Source organism: Nothobranchius furzeri, chromosome 12 (genome assembly GCF_043380555.1).
Source record: "Nothobranchius furzeri strain GRZ-AD chromosome 12, NfurGRZ-RIMD1, whole genome shotgun sequence".
Lineage (NCBI taxonomy): Eukaryota > Metazoa > Chordata > Actinopteri > Cyprinodontiformes > Nothobranchiidae > Nothobranchius > Nothobranchius furzeri.
Window position 1 is genome coordinate 9,868,875 of NC_091752.1, and position 15,698 is coordinate 9,884,572.

Here is a 15,698-nt window from a genome sequence, read left to right on the forward strand (position 1 = left end):
AGATGCAACATTCAGGCCCTCACCTCCAGTCGGACTGGGTTACAGAGAAGGGAAGTGGAGTGTGTTGACATTGTTCTGGAATAACTGGGGGAATCTGGCCTCTCTGGAGGAAGACATTTTAGAGCAGATTATCTACCTTACTAGAGAGGACAGAGTTCCAGGTGCTGGCACAGATCTGACAACCTGAAAGGTCAAAATCACGGAGGTTCACGCTGCTGGAGCACTCTGTGCTCTGGCTGCAGCCTGCATGTGACAGAAGACGGAGGAACAGCTGCTCTGACAGTTAGATCACAGATGAACCTGCTTTCTGGCTTCACCCGATTTATACCTGAGAAACCGCCTCTTTGATGTATGGCCTGGGTCATTTATCCTCCACTTTGTTTCTTATGTTTGTGTTGTGGTTTTTGCCTCCAGGATTCGGACCGTGCCGATGCATCCTGGACAGCAGTATGTCATAAAGCCCAAATACTACCACACACACACACAAACGCACGTCCAGGCCCGGCCGGAGCGGCCGATCCCCCTCGCCGTGGGACACAACCCCGTCCACGGTGAGTAAATCTGATGGATCTTTTATCTGACTAATCCAGAACTCGGGTCTGTTTAATTCAAAACTGAAGATGGTTCAGAAGTTTAAAATGTGACAATAATTAATAAAATAATACATTAAAATATTTAGTTTGCAGGAATAGCCTGTTCAGTCTGTTTCACACGATTACTCTGGCTGAAGTCCCTGCTGCTCGCTCGCTGGATAAGCCCATGCTGAGTGAATATTTCTATTAATACTGGTTCAAATGAAACAGGATAAATTACACACTATTACTCACCTAGAATGTAATAAACAGCTTAATAATTCAGACTTTTTCAGGATGAAGACTTTTCCTCTCTTTTAAATTGGATCATCTTCATTTATATGCGAGACTACAGAGATTAAAACTTGATGAACTGCTGCTCCAACAGATCAGACATCCTTTAGTTTCTACTTTAATCAACTTCAAAGACTTTTACTGGAAACCCAACTTCCCGTTTCACACAAATCATCCAGGAAGATGGCAGGTAACTTTCTTCATCAATCACATTTTAAGTAATCTGAGTACAGCTAAAACCCCAGAATACGGCTGAATCAACCATAATATATGCAGTAATCTGGCAAAAAAACACATTCATGTCAGAAAAACATCCAAACTGGGTTCATTAAGTATAATCTGAGCTTTTTAGTTTAATAAATCTCATCTCTGTTCAGTCCAGATTGGATTTGACTTTGACAAGCAAGATGGATTAAATGATTTATTATATCTTTCTTACATCAGATTTTATGTTGCTATTACTCTGAAGAAATCAAACAAATAAGTTGTGATTCCTAAGGAAGAATCTTAGTTTTTGTTTGTTAGTGGCTTTATGTTCAATGTAAAACTTAGGTTATTAATTCATTCACACGATCCGACCGGGAACCCGGGAGCCGTCACATCTGCTCCGATAGCCCCGGGACCCGGAGGGATCTGTTCAAGCTGTACTTCCAGTGGGAATGGCATAAAGACTTAAGCGCTGCCTGCTGCTTGGAGCCGTCCAAAATGATTTATTAGACTCATTTTCTGACAGCAAATTCAGACGAAAACCGGGAGGGTTAGGAACGAAACAGCCACGTTGTTTTTAGGAGTCAGCGTGTCCATCAGTGGGGGTGGGACTCGCTGCCTGTAGCAGCGTTCTTACAGGTGCTGGAAATCCTTAAAAAGCCTGAATATTCATGGAATATTTTCAGGGTTTGGAATTTTAAAGAAAGTTCTCAAAAGTTTTAGCAGAAATTTCCATTTGCATAACATTCATGAGAAAGGGAAGTGAAACAATCACCCTAACGATAAAATATTCATCAAAGTAAGTGAAGTTTGATCAGGATCAGCAGATCAGAGCGGTGCAGGAAGCGGAAAACTAACCGGTGCTTACCAACCAGCACCGAATGCTACTGGAGTACTTAGAAAAGTCGCCTTAAGGTATTTCTGAGCCATTTCCACTTCTAACGGGTACCAGGTCGCCATCCCCTCTTCAGTTCCAAGTGAAAATGTGATGTCACAGACTCGGTCTCTGATTGGTTGGGTTTCTCCTGAGTGTTTCCTTTCGCTGCCTGTGGCCTTTTTCAGGTCTCTTATCTTCAGAGTCTGGCAAATAGCTGCAGACTGAGCAGAATGTTCTGGGGCTGAACGACTTTAGGAAAAGATTGAATAGCAATATTTCTAAAATTTCTCCAACACACTTGATTCAGTGGTTGAATCACCTGTGCTGCAGCTCATCAGGATCTGCAGAAGCCAGTTAATTACCTGCTGATTGAAATCAGGTGTGTTGAAGTAGGTTAAAAGTAAAATGTGCGGGATACCGGCCCTCCAGGCCTGGAATTGAATACCCCTGCCATGAATCCTGGACTACTGTTGCGAGAGGCCTCCAGGACCAGGACTGGAGAGCGCTGAGATAAAAGACGAAGTTGTCCCTCAAAACTTGAAAATTCACATCTAGATGACTCCGCTGCTGCCATGTGATGGTTTAGGCTCAATGCCTGTAAAACTGATTGAGTCACACACAGCCATTTCTGTGCTTCTGAGGTTTTGGTGGCCATCTTCACACACACACACACACACACACACACACACACACACACACGCACGCACGCACGCACGCACATGCACACGCACACACACACACACACTGCGGCTCACCTTCCCGTTTCGATAGGCAATAATAAACGGGTCAAACCATTTAAAGGAAAAGCGTTTTCTTCTGCTGGCTGAAGTCGTACTCTAATGAATAAAGAACAGAGAAACTGCAGCAGCCCGCCGGTCTGGTTGCTGTGGTTTGTCAGGAGTTCAAGGCCGAGGTCCAACATCAGACCTAACCAGAACACGTCTGTGGAGAAGCCAGAGTGGTTCTTCTCACTACAGCCAGGCGGGCAGACTTGGGTCTGCTATTTATACTGAATATGTTGGTCAGCTGTGTTTAGCTGCGTGGTGTCAACGTTTTAAAAATAACCTTCTAAAAGCACAACGACATCCTTATTGCTTCTGTGTTTAGACAGAAATGATGTTTGTCCGGATCCTGATCCAAAGGTTGGTGTCTGTGCTGTCTATATGTGTATCTGAAAGCTGATTGGTTAAGTGGTAAATGGCCTGTCTTTGATATAGCTCCTTCTAGAGTCCTGGAACCCCCCAAAACACTTTACAACACAGTCATTCACCCATTCTCTGATGGTGATGAGCTACATTGTAGCCACAGCTGCCGTGGGTCACACTGACAGAGGCGCCGCCGGTCCCTCCGACCACCACCAGCAGGCAAGGGGGGTTAAGTGTCTTGCCCAAGGACACAACAGCGACAGACTGAGCAGGGCTCGAACCTGCAACCTTCTGATTACGGGGCGAGCATTTAACTCCTGTGCCACCGTCGCCCGCTCAAAAGAAACCAGCTCCCTCAGCAATACAGTATAACAACCGAAGGCTCTGGGCAGATTAGCGTCCCCCTGCCAACTCAGACTAAACCTGATTGGATGAAACACCAATAACTCGCAGACATGTATGGGACGCGGTGCTGCTCAGAGAAACGTTCTCAGAAAGAGAAAGACCTATTGGCAGTAAGTTAATATCATTTCATGTAACAAACATTATAATTTAGGTTGTAGATATGAGTTAGTGATTCTGATCATGTTTAGACCAGAAGAGAACGCCTGTCGACTCACCCTTTGGTCCAAAAGATCAAAATTCGTCACTCAACATATAGAAATTTAAATAAGAGGTCGATTAGCTCCGTTTTTCATCCCTGATCTCTGTTAGTGTCCTGGTGATTTCATATTCCAGTCAGATGAAGCAACAGAGTTGAAGTTTTAAGATCTTCTCTAAGTTGATACCAGAACATTCTAATATTTTCTCAGCAGGTTTTTCAAATAGCTCACCTGATATAAGTGAGAACAAACAGGGTTTATCTGGTAAACCCAAGAAAGTAGAGTAAATATGAAATGCATCCTCTAGCTTTAACAGTTAATTGTTTTTATTTCAATAATATCACCACAGGCCATGAATGTATACAAACATTTTATCTCGAAGTTAGAGAAGAAAATGAATAAATAAATGAATAAATGGATGAAATTCTGCTGCTGTTGGCCGGACAGTTCCCGGCTCTGCTGCAGGTGTTAATGTTACTGTATTTAGCCGACGCTTTTGTCCAAAGCGGCTTACAGGTGATAATCAAGCCAGGTGTTGTTGAGGCTGAGTCAGTCAGGATGCTTTAGTCTTCATCATCCCAGAGAACGTTGCACTCACGCATCACTTCTGTTGAACAACGAGATACGGGGAAACTGTAAACGTCTGTCAGCTTTCTCGACATCATAATGTTTTAATTAGAGTCCAAACTGAAACGTCACCTGTGTTCACTCATCTGTGTTCTGTCATCTGTGTTCAGTCACCTGTGTTCACTCATCTGTGTTCAGTCATCTGTGTTCAGTCACCTGTGTTCACTCATCTGTGTTCACTCATCTGTGTTCACTCATCTGTGTTCTGTCATCTGTGTTCAGTCATCTGTGTTCAGTCATCTGTGTTCACTCATCTGTGTTCTGTCATCTGTGTTCAGTCACCTGTGTTCACTCATCTGTGTTCAGTCATCTGTGTTCAGTCATCTGTGTTCACTCATCTGTGTTCAGTCACCTGTGTTCACTCATCTGTGTTCAGTCATCTGTGTTCAGTCACCTGTGTTCAGTCACCTGTGTTCACTCATCTGTGTTCAGTCATCTGTGTTCAGTCACCTGTGTTCTGTCATCTGTGTTCAGTCATCTGTGTTCAGTCACCTGTGTTCACTCATCTGTGTTCAGTCATCTGTGTTCAGTCACCTGTGTTCAGTCATCTGTGTTCACTCATCTGTGTTCAGTCTAGGGCTGCAGCTATCGAATATTTTTGTAATCGAGTACTCTATCGAATCTTTTATCGATTAATCGAGTACTCTATTAAATTACTCTTTTGCGTTTGGAAACCATTATATCAAATAGCATGTTATAAAATATGAAAGACCTCTTGAAATGAACAAGGAATTGCCAGTTATTCTTCAAGTTGTATTTAAAATTAGTTTTCAAAACTTCAGCACTTCAGCTTTACTTCACAGTTAACAAATGTGAGCGGCTGCGGCCCAAACAGCACCAGAACCGCTCACGGCGCATGCTCGCCAGCTGTTTCCCTTTTAACACACGTCCGTTTTAATTTCTACACTTCTTTGTCTCACACTAACAAGGATTGTCGAGAAAGCATATTTGCCGTGATAATGTCAAGTTATACTGATCACAAAACATTTATTTACTTTCTTTCGTTTTCCTCCGCCACTCTCATAAATACCTGTGTCCTCCTGCAGCAACCCCGAGGGACAACGGACATCAATAACAATACAATAAAAAGTCTGACGTGTTGTAAAAACTGCTATTTTTAGCACATTTTAAGTCAGATGCGTTGCTACCAGACGTACAGTGTGAGCTGAAACCAAGTGCTACAAATGGAAAAGTCGCACAGCGTCCGCAGAATATATAGAAATACAGGCTAAAATGCATTATCTTGTAGAGGCTCAGAGTCCGCTTGCAGAAGTGCCATTTACATGTGGATGTTTCCTGGTCCGGTGCTGCAGCATCGAGGATGTGGTGTTCTGGTAGGCTAAACCCATTTTACAGTATTTACACTGGACTACGTTTTCCGCCTTACGACGTGAAAAATGGTCCCACACCTTCGACATTTTATGTCTGTTTCGCACTCCACCGGGGTCCACGTTGTCCGCCATGGCTCGCGTGTGCATTCAGTGCAGTGTGTATGTTAGGGTTGGGGTTAGGGTTATCACTTATTTCGGTCCGGGTGAAACATGACCCCGGGCGATTGCAAAGCCTTGAATTTATTAAACATGAATTAAGCGAAGCCTCGAGACAGAATTTGACTCGAGGCTGTTTTGTACTCAAATTATTCGAGGTACTCGAGGAATCGTTTCAGCCCTAGTTCAGTCACCTGTGTTCACTCATCTGTGTTCACTCATCTGTGTTCAGTCGCCTGTGTTCTGTCACCTGTGTTCAGTCATCTGTGTTCAGTCATCTGTGTTCACTCATCTGTGTTCAGTCACCTGTGTTCTGTCACCTGTGTTCAGTCATCTGTGTTCACTCATCTGTGTTCTGTCACCTGTGTTCTGTCACCTGTGTTCTGTCACCTGTGTTCTGTCACCTGTGTTCAGTCATCTGTGTTCAGTCACCTGTGTTCTGTCACCTGTGTTCAGTCACCTGTGTTCTGTCACCTGTGTTCAGTCACCTGTGTTCAGTCATCTGTGTTCAGTCACCTGTGTTCTATCACCTGTGTTCAGTCACCTGTGTTCACTCATCTGTGTTCAGTCATCTGTGTTCAGTCACCTGTGTTCACTCATCTGTGTTCAGTCACCTGTGTTCACTCATCTGTGTTCAGTCACCTGTGTTCTGTCACCTGTGTTCTGTCACCTGTGTTCTGTCACCTGTGTTCAGTCATCTGTGTTCACTCATCTGTGTTCAGTCACCTGTGTTCTGTCACCTGTGTTCAGTCACCTGTGTTCTGTCACCTGTGTTCTGTCACCTGTGTTCAGTCATCTGTGTTCACTCATCTGTGTTCAGTCACCTGTGTTCTGTCACCTGTGTTCAGTCACCTGTCTTCTGTCACCTGTGTTCAGTCACCTGTGTTCAGTCATCTGTGTTCACTCATCTGTGTTCAGTCACCTGTGTTCTGTCACCTGTGTTCAGTCACCTGTGTTCACTCATCTGTGTTCAGTCACCTGTGTTCACTCATCTGTGTTCAGTCACCTGTGTTCACTCATCTGTGTTCAGTCACCTGTGTTCAGTCACCTGTGTTCTGTCACCTGTGTTCAGTCATCTGTGTTCACTCATCTGTGTTCAGTCACCTGTGTTCTGTCACCTGTGTTCAGTCACCTGTGTTCTGTCACCTGTGTTCAGTCACCTGTGTTCTGTCACCTGTGTTCAGTCATCTGTGTTCACTCATCTGTGTTCAGTCACCTGTGTTCTGTCACCTGTGTTCAGTCACCTGTGTTCTGTCACCTGTGTTCTGTCACCTGTGTTCAGTCATCTGTGTTCACTCATCTGTGTTCAGTCACCTGTGTTCTGTCACCTGTGTTCAGTCACCTGTGTTCAGTCATCTGTGTTCACTCATCTGTGTTCAGTCACCTGTGTTCTGTCACCTGTGTTCAGTCACCTGTGTTCACTCATCTGTGTTCAGTCATCTGTGTTCAGTCATCTGTGTTCAGTCACCTGTGTTCACTCATCTGTGTTCAGTCACCTGTGTTCACTCATCTGTGTTCAGTCACCTGTGTTCACTCATCTGTGTTCAGTCACCTGTGTTCTGTCACCTGTGTTCTGTCACCTGTGTTCAGTCATCTGTGTTCACTCATCTGTGTTCAGTCATCTGTGTTCAGTCACCTGTGTTCACTCATCTGTGTTCAGTCACCTGTGTTCTGTCACCTGTGTTCAGTCACCTGTGTTCTGTCACCTGTGTTCAGTCACCTGTGTTCAGTCATCTGTGTTCACTCATCTGTGTTCAGTCACCTGTGTTCTGTCACCTGTGTTCAGTCACCTGTGTTCACTCATCTGTGTTCAGTCATCTGTGTTCACTCATCTGTGTTCAGTCACCTGTGTTCAGTCACCTGTGTTCACTCATCTGTGTTCAGTCACCTGTGTTCTGTCACCTGTGTTCTGTCACCTGTGTTCAGTCATCTGTGTTCACTCATCTGTGTTCAGTCACCTGTGTTCAGTCATCTGTGTTCAGTCGCCTGTGTTCAGTCACCTGTGTTCAGTCACCTGTGTTCAGTCACCTGTGTTCACTCATCTGTGTTCAGTCACCTGTGTTCTGTCACCTGTGTTCAGTCATCTGTGTTCACTCATCTGTGTTCACTCATCTGTGTTCAGTCACCTGTGTTCAGTCATCTGTGTTCAGTCGCCTGTGTTCAGTCACCTGTGTTCAGTCACCTGTGTTCAGTCACCTGTGTTCACTCATCTGTGTTCAGTCACCTGTGTTCAGTCATCTGTGTTCACTCATCTGTGTTCAGTCATCTGTTTTCACTCATCTGTGTTCAGTCACCTGTGCTCTGTCAACTGTGTTCAGTCATCTGTGTTCACTCATCTGTGTTCAGTCATCTGTGTTCACTCATCTGTGTTCACTCATCTGTGTTCAGTCACCTGTGTTCACTCATCTGTGTTCACTCATCTGTGTTCAGTCACCTGTGTTCACTCATCAGTGTTCAGTCACCTGTGTTCACTCATCTGTGTTCACTCATCTGTGTTCAGTCACCTGTGTTCACTCATCTGTGTTCAGTCACCTGTGTTCACTCATCTGTGTTCAGTCACCTGTGTTCAGTCACCTGTGTTCACTCATCTGTGTTCAGTCACCTGTGTTCAGTCATCTGTGTTCACTCATCTGTGTTCAGTCATCTGTTTTCACTCATCTGTGTTCAGTCACCTGTGCTCTGTCACCTGTGTTGAGTCATCTGTGTTCACTCACCTGTGTTCAGTCATCTGTGTTCACTCATCTGTGTTCACTCATCTGTGTTCACTCATCTGTGTTCAGTCACCTGTGATGTTTTATCTGCAGGATTTCTGTACCGGTGTCAGAGCTTGGTCCACATTGTCGGCAGTAAGTCGGGCTCGTTCCCAGTGAGAGTTGGACTCCGCCAAGGATGCCCTTTGTCTCCGATTCTGTTCTTAACCTTTATGGACAGGATTTCTAGGCGCAGCCAAGGTGCTGAGGGCATCCTTTTGGTGGCCTGAGTATCAGGTCTCTGCTTTTTGCAGATGATGTGGTCCTGTTGGCTTCATCAGACTGTGATCTTCAGCTTTCGCTGGAGCGGTTCGCAGCCGAGTGTGAAGCAGCTGGGGTGAGAATCAGCTCCTCTAAATCTGAGACCATGGTCTTGACTCTTAAAAGGGTAGAATCCCCTTCGTCAGGGATGAGGTCTTGTCCCAAGTGGAGGAGTTTAAGTATCTCGGGTTCTTGTTCATGAATGAGGGAAAACTGGAGCGTGAGATAGATGGGCAGATTGGTGCTGCATCTGCAGTGATGTGGGCGTTGTACCGGTCTGTCGTGGTGAAGAGAGAGCTGAGTCAGAAGGAAAAGCTCTCGATTTACTGGTTGATCTACATTCCTACCCTCACCTATGGTCATGAGCTTTGGGTAGTGACCGAAAGAACGAGATCGCGGATACAAGCGGCTGGAATGAGTTTTCTCCACAGATTGTCTGAGCTCTCCCTTAGAGATAGGGTGAGAAGACCCAGGACACGGTGGAGGGACTATGTCTCTCACCTGGCCAGGGAATGCCTTGGGATTCCCCCAGAGGAGCTGGCCCAAGTGGCTGGGGAGAGGGAAGTCTGGGCCTCCCTGCTTACGCTGCTGCCCCCACGACCCGGCTCCGGATCAGCAGAAGAAAATGGATGGATGGATCTTTGGAAGCAAAGATTTAAAAGCCTGACTAATTCTGGTTTCTGAAGGCCTTTTGTGAGTCTCTTTATGATTTCATCGGAAGAGTCAGTGGCTGATCATCTGAGGGGTGATTTCTCGTTGCTTTGCAGCAGGACAGAGTTAGAGCTTCGGAGGCTCTGTGGGCTTTCAGCTCCTCACTTTGTAAAAGTAGCAGATGTGTTTGTTCTAAATCAAGAAGCCCGCAGCCTCTCCGCTCTCCGTCAGCCTGTCCCGCGCGACAGACAGGCTGTCAGCAGCTGGCTTCGGTGCCACATCTGGGAAAGTTATTCCTCCTCTCCTTCAGCGGCCCTTTTTCTCTCCAAATCAACTTCAGACAAATGTTAGTGGTTCTGACCCGAGGAGGATCCATGCACCAGCACCGCAGTACCTAGAGATGATTACCATTAGAGCGAAGATATCTGACAGACCCTCGAACTGTTTAGGTTAGATACTTACAGAGGTCCCTCTGGGCCCCAGGCCGGACCGTGACCCTACAGAAAACATTTGGACCCCCATGAAATAAACTTTACTGCCAAAATGTTTTTCTTTTCTTTGAGAAAATTTAAAATTGACCTGAAAGCCATTTTTGAAAGGTGTTGCTATGGAATTGTTATGGATAGGATCGGGAATGGGTCCAGCAGAGGAACAGCTAATGTTAGATGTTTAGAAGATAGTTAGAGAGGACAGACTGAGATGTTTGGACATGTCCAGAGGAGAGACAATGATGAGATGGTAGAAGGATGCTGAGGTTGGAGCCACCAGGCAGGAGGCTGAGAGGAAGACCAGCAAGGAGAAAGAGGACATGAAATTGGTGTGAGGATGGAGGATGTATAAGATGGGACTAAATGGAGACAGATGATTGGCTGTGGCGACTCGTTGTTCTAAAATAAAATGTTTTATTTTATTTTAATTACCTTAAAAGACTCAAAGTCTCTTTTTACACTTTATATTTATTTAATCAGGATCGTTGTCAAGTCGACGCCAGAAACAATGAAACACAACTTGAATATCAGATGAACAACAAGGCTTTATTCAACCGGCATTCATACAAGTTATCAATCATGAACGAAACATTTCTCTTACCGTTGCTTATGGGTGGAGAGCTGAACACCCCAGTTAGAAAACGTAATCCATGATAGGTGACGAACTGAACACATGTAATCCATGAACCTCGTCAGGTAGAATCCAACAAGCAGCTCTAACCCCCCTGAGCCCTGCTCTGCTCCTTATACATTCCCTGATGTGCGTGCAAAGCTGCACACCTCTACCATGATTACCTTGATTACATCCTCATGATCACATTATGTTCGGCTCTACCATGATTACCCTTGATTACATCCTCATGATAAGTGTGATTGACAAACAGTAGTGATCAATAACTTATATAAAGCAATTATACAACAGATGACAAGTTCATTTTTATTACATTCCACTCTTGAACTTTTCATCTAATTTATGTAACATCATGGATCCATCACCATTTCCCCATCAAAACCAACGTCATTTATAACATACCTTGTAGTTCCACTTTAATTTTCATCGTAGTCTTTGCATTATTACCCAATTTATTTCTCTTCTTAATCGAATAACATACCAACAAATAATAAGATTACACAATGTTAGAATGCTGATTATAATTAATGCTGCAATCATAGGTGGAATTAGCACTTTATTAGCGGTACTCGACATGCCTGTAAATATATCCCACCAATGATGAGCGGAAGCCTGTTCAATCAATGTAGCAACATGTTTTATTTCCCCTTGTGCCACAAGAGTAGACACCATGAGCCTGGAAAGGTTGGACCTATGAGAGTCAATCAATTTTGCCACTTCAGTGGAACCATCCAATGCGCATTTGAATCGTTCCAGTGAGAGTGTCCAAGGGGAGTGTAAAACCTCCCATTGTATCTTAGTCAGCCGACTAGATACAGTGTAATTACTCAACCAATAGGTCACGTTATTCCATTCCCACATATGTATACCCTTGAGACAACCTGAAAAGGGAACTGAAGGTACCTGTGGGGAATTGGTCATTGTAGCCACGCATAAGGTGTTAGGACCCACCTGCCAAAACTGTTCCTCTGGGGGTGTGACCGTCCAATCACAGAGTACGACCCTTGAATCAGTGAAACATGGATTGCTATGTCCTTTTACCAATGGGCAGGCTAAACCCTTATCAGTCTCATCACAGTGTTTTACTTCATATGTTCGATTTGTTTTAACATCCCACCACTCTCCACTAACATGGAGATACCAAAACCCTTTAGTGGTTATCACCGGCAGTATCTGATATCTACACACAGTCATTACTGATGTCATATTATACTGATCCCAGTATCCAGTACACATAGATTTATTACAAATTGTCATTTCTGCATGTGGCTGTAGCCATAATGAACTACTGATGTTCCATAATGTTCGCCATGCATGATAGTTATTACTCATTACCTGTATTTGAAACCTATTTCTTTGTGTCTCAGCATGAATAGTCTGCAAGGAACAGACTGTCCAATTACCTATGTGTGACAAATTATGCAATGCATCATAAGTTTCATTCCAAAGCTTTAGATTCCATTTAAATACACTTTTCCACACATCACTTCCTTCTAACTGACTAGATACAGTCGAAGGCATCCATCTTGCAGTCTTGGTGACAGCTTGTGCGGTGTATTCTCCAGTGTTGGACAGCATAGTTCGTGTTACCTCATTGTCTGCTGTGTTAGCCAGACCATACAAAGTTCCAGTTCCTCCTAGCACGGTGTCATACCATGCTCGCCTCCTCCTGTTGCAAGGCGGAATAGGAGGGAATTTCACAGTCCATCGCACATATTCGGCTACCCTTATTTGTCCCATTTGTTGACAAGTGTGAACCAGGGGAGCTACAGCTGTCTGCGTAGCTCTAGCTGTGTCGGGCAGCACCCAGAATATGTACAAATAGGCGTGTCCTCCTGTGATTACAGTTCCATTCCTGATCCGGAAATCGTGATCAACCTTCATACTCCAATTTGTGCCATTTTGTATGCAAGTACCATTCCCCTGATGGTATGCACAGATGCGCGCTGCAGAATTAAAGGTTACTGTTGATCCTTGAACCAACACCCCCGGGCTGATCACCCTTCCTCGGAATTTAAGACATCCTCTGCACCGGTACATCTTACCGGTAGATGTTAGGTTTCCCAAGTAGCAAGCGTCATTTGCTCTGCATGTGAATGTGCCTTGAGTGCGGTTGGACATACTGCTAACCAATTCCAGATGGCCCATGACCCCTTCTTCCAACACTTGTCCTTCCGTGAGCCCCCAACAGAAATGTGCCCTCAGTGCGATGACAGCGAGGACATGGAGGACGATGACCAAACATCCGACACCACCAAGTCCGCGGAGCCCATCCATCGCCTCGACAAGGGTTCAATCCTTTTGTAGGGGAAGGGGACCCAGTCAACCACCGTCACTCAGACACCCGCCTATGGGATACATACAAAACTGCAGATAGAATGACAAGCATTAATTTTCTCTCCTGTAACATTTGTTTATCGGAATATTAATCCATTTTTCCTCTCCGGGGAACAATACACTTACCACAGCATCTTTTCCCTGTGCAATAATCTCTCCAGCTCTGGGAGGACCATTGAGCTGCTCCACCCACACTTTTGCCCCCGCAGTAAAGTCTGATGATCCAAACCCAGTTTCACCCCTCTGAGTGATAGTGGTAGGTTTAGTAATCTCTTCAACTTTGGACATTACACACCGTTTGATTACTAACTGAGCTATCTTGTCTCCTTTTTCCAGTACCAACGGTTCTTTACCTGTATATGTCGAGGGATTCTCTTTTTCTGATGTTGACAAGGTTCACAATCTTCTATGGCAGTTTTAATATCATCAATGATGAGATCTATTCCTCTGTCCCTCGCCCATTTCAATGTTCCCTGCACACCCCAATGTCCAGCAGTAACGTGAGCCCATTTGGCTAATCCAGGACTTGATTGTCTTACAGCCTGAATTTTCACTATCTTATCTACAGTCTGATTATGCAGGGATTCAGGATCATTGTTATTAGTATGAGCATCCACATGTAATACTGACACAGGAATATTTTGGCATTTCTCCCAAATGTCCTTCCATAGGTCAGCTCCCCAAACCTCTTTTGAATGTATCTTCCATTGTGTAGCATGCCAAGTTGGCATCCAAGTTAACATTCCTTGGGCTACTGACCAGGAGTCAGTATAAATACTTACTCCCTGCACCCCAGCCGCCATTATTACCATGTGTACTGCTTTCAACTCCGCCCATTGACTACTCTTTCCTGTCCCTGTGAGTTCCATAACTTGTTGTGTACCAGGGTTAAATGCCCCAGCCTTCCATTTCCTGGTTCCTGCCACATATTGACAGGAACCATCAGTGAACCAGGCTCGCTCCTGCTGCTCTGGGGTGAGTTCGCTCCATCTTACCCCCAGTTTCACAGGAGAATCCTGGATTGGTTTTACCTCAAAAGGCACTTCATCCATTTCTGGAACGTCTGCCACTTGCTCGTGGAGCATTGATACTCCTTTTTCTCCTGGTTTCATTCTCTCAGAAACATACCACTTCCATTTTATGATGCTAGCCTCTTGAGCTACCCCTATGCGGTGAGTTGTAGGATTGCTCATGACCCAAGTTAGAATGGGTATATGTGTTCTCATCATTACTTCATGCCCCACAGTTTGGGCTTCTGTTTCCAACAAAGCCCAATAACATGCCAACAACTGTTTTCCAAATGGAGTATATCTCTGTCCTGCATCAGGCAATTTCCTAGACCAAAAACCCAAAGGTTTTCTGCACCTATCTTGTTTTTGCCACAAACTCCAGTTAGCATAATCATTTACTGCAGAAACCTGTAACTCCACTGGTCCTGACAACATCTTCCCCAAAGAAACAGCTTGTTGGATTGCCTCTTTAGCTAGTTCAAATGACTGTTGTTGATCAGGCCCCCATTCAAACTGCTCCTTCTTCCGAGTGCATCTGTACATAGGCTGCAAGATCTGTCCTAAATGAGGTATGTGGTGTCTCCAGAACCCGAACAACCCAATATACCGCTGAGCATCTGTCTTATTCTGTGGTATTGGGAACCGTGCTATTTTCTCTTTAGCTTTAGTTGTTATCTCTCTTTCCCCTCTATTCCAGATAATTCCCAAGAACTTCACTGACTGTGCAGATCCCTGCACTTTCGCTGGATTTATCTCCCATCCATGATTCTTCATATGTGTTATCAGAAGTGGGAGCAATTGCTCAACCTCTTCTTTAGTGTTTCCCTGAATCATGATGTCATCAATGTAGTGTGATAGCAATATGCCTGATGGGATCTTTAAAGTCGACAGATTTTCAGCCACTATCCTATGACAGATTGTGGGTGAATGCAAATACCCTTGTGGTAATCTGGTGAAGGTGTACTGTCTTCCTTCCCATGTAAAGGCAAACTGTTCCATCTTGTCCTCAGGGATAGGTATGGTAAAGAAAGCATTGGCCAAATCTATCACCGCATACCATGTACCAGAGTGATGCTGCACCCTTTCCACAATCGTGATAACATCCGGAACCGCAGACGTTAAAGGAGGAGTATGTTTATTCAGCGCTCTATAATCCACAGTCATTCTCCATGAACCATCTGATTTCTTCACTGGCCATAAGGGATTATTCCACCGTGTGGTGCATGTTTTCAAAACTCCTGCCTCCAGATATTCTTTAATAGTGTCCGTAATTTCTTTCTGACCCCCAGGCAACCGGTATTGTTTTTGTGATACCACCTGTGTTGCTTCAGGAATGGGAAAAGGTGTCATTTTGACCTTGCCTACCAAAATGGTGTGGATTCTGTTTATACCAAAACAAAATCGACCATGTTTCAGATGAAGAGTCATTCCGGCCAATATATCCATTCCAATAATCCATTCCCTTGCAGGAGCCACTACTACACTGTAATTTCTAATAGGTTGATTTCCTATTTTTAAGGGCAAAGTTACTCCCTTTCCTACTAACATCTGCCCCCCAAGTCCAGTCAAAGGTACAATGTTTCCCTTTATTTTATCAGGATTGCCATGAATTACCGAGGCCTCCGCCCCAGTGTCAACCAATGCCATTACTGTCTGTACTGATTTTTTCCAATAAATCTGTAATTCCACATGTGGTCTGATATCATTTATTGACCATCCTGAGGCACTGGCAACAACCCGAGCTTGACCTTCATCCTAT

General features: G+C 44.6%; 1 protein-coding gene across 5 annotated transcripts in view; it reads left to right on the forward strand.

Moving 5' to 3' along the window:
- Positions 1-15,698, forward strand: part of ltbp1 (latent transforming growth factor beta binding protein 1) — a 140,256-nt gene that overhangs the window by 52,791 nt on the left and 71,767 nt on the right. For all 5 annotated transcript variants that reach the window (XM_054749982.2, XM_054749983.2, XM_070542236.1 and 2 more), the window contains one exon: positions 415-551. In XM_054749982.2, coding sequence (XP_054605957.2) covers positions 415-551 — 137 coding nt within the window. The remainder of the gene's footprint in view (positions 1-414; positions 552-15,698) is intronic.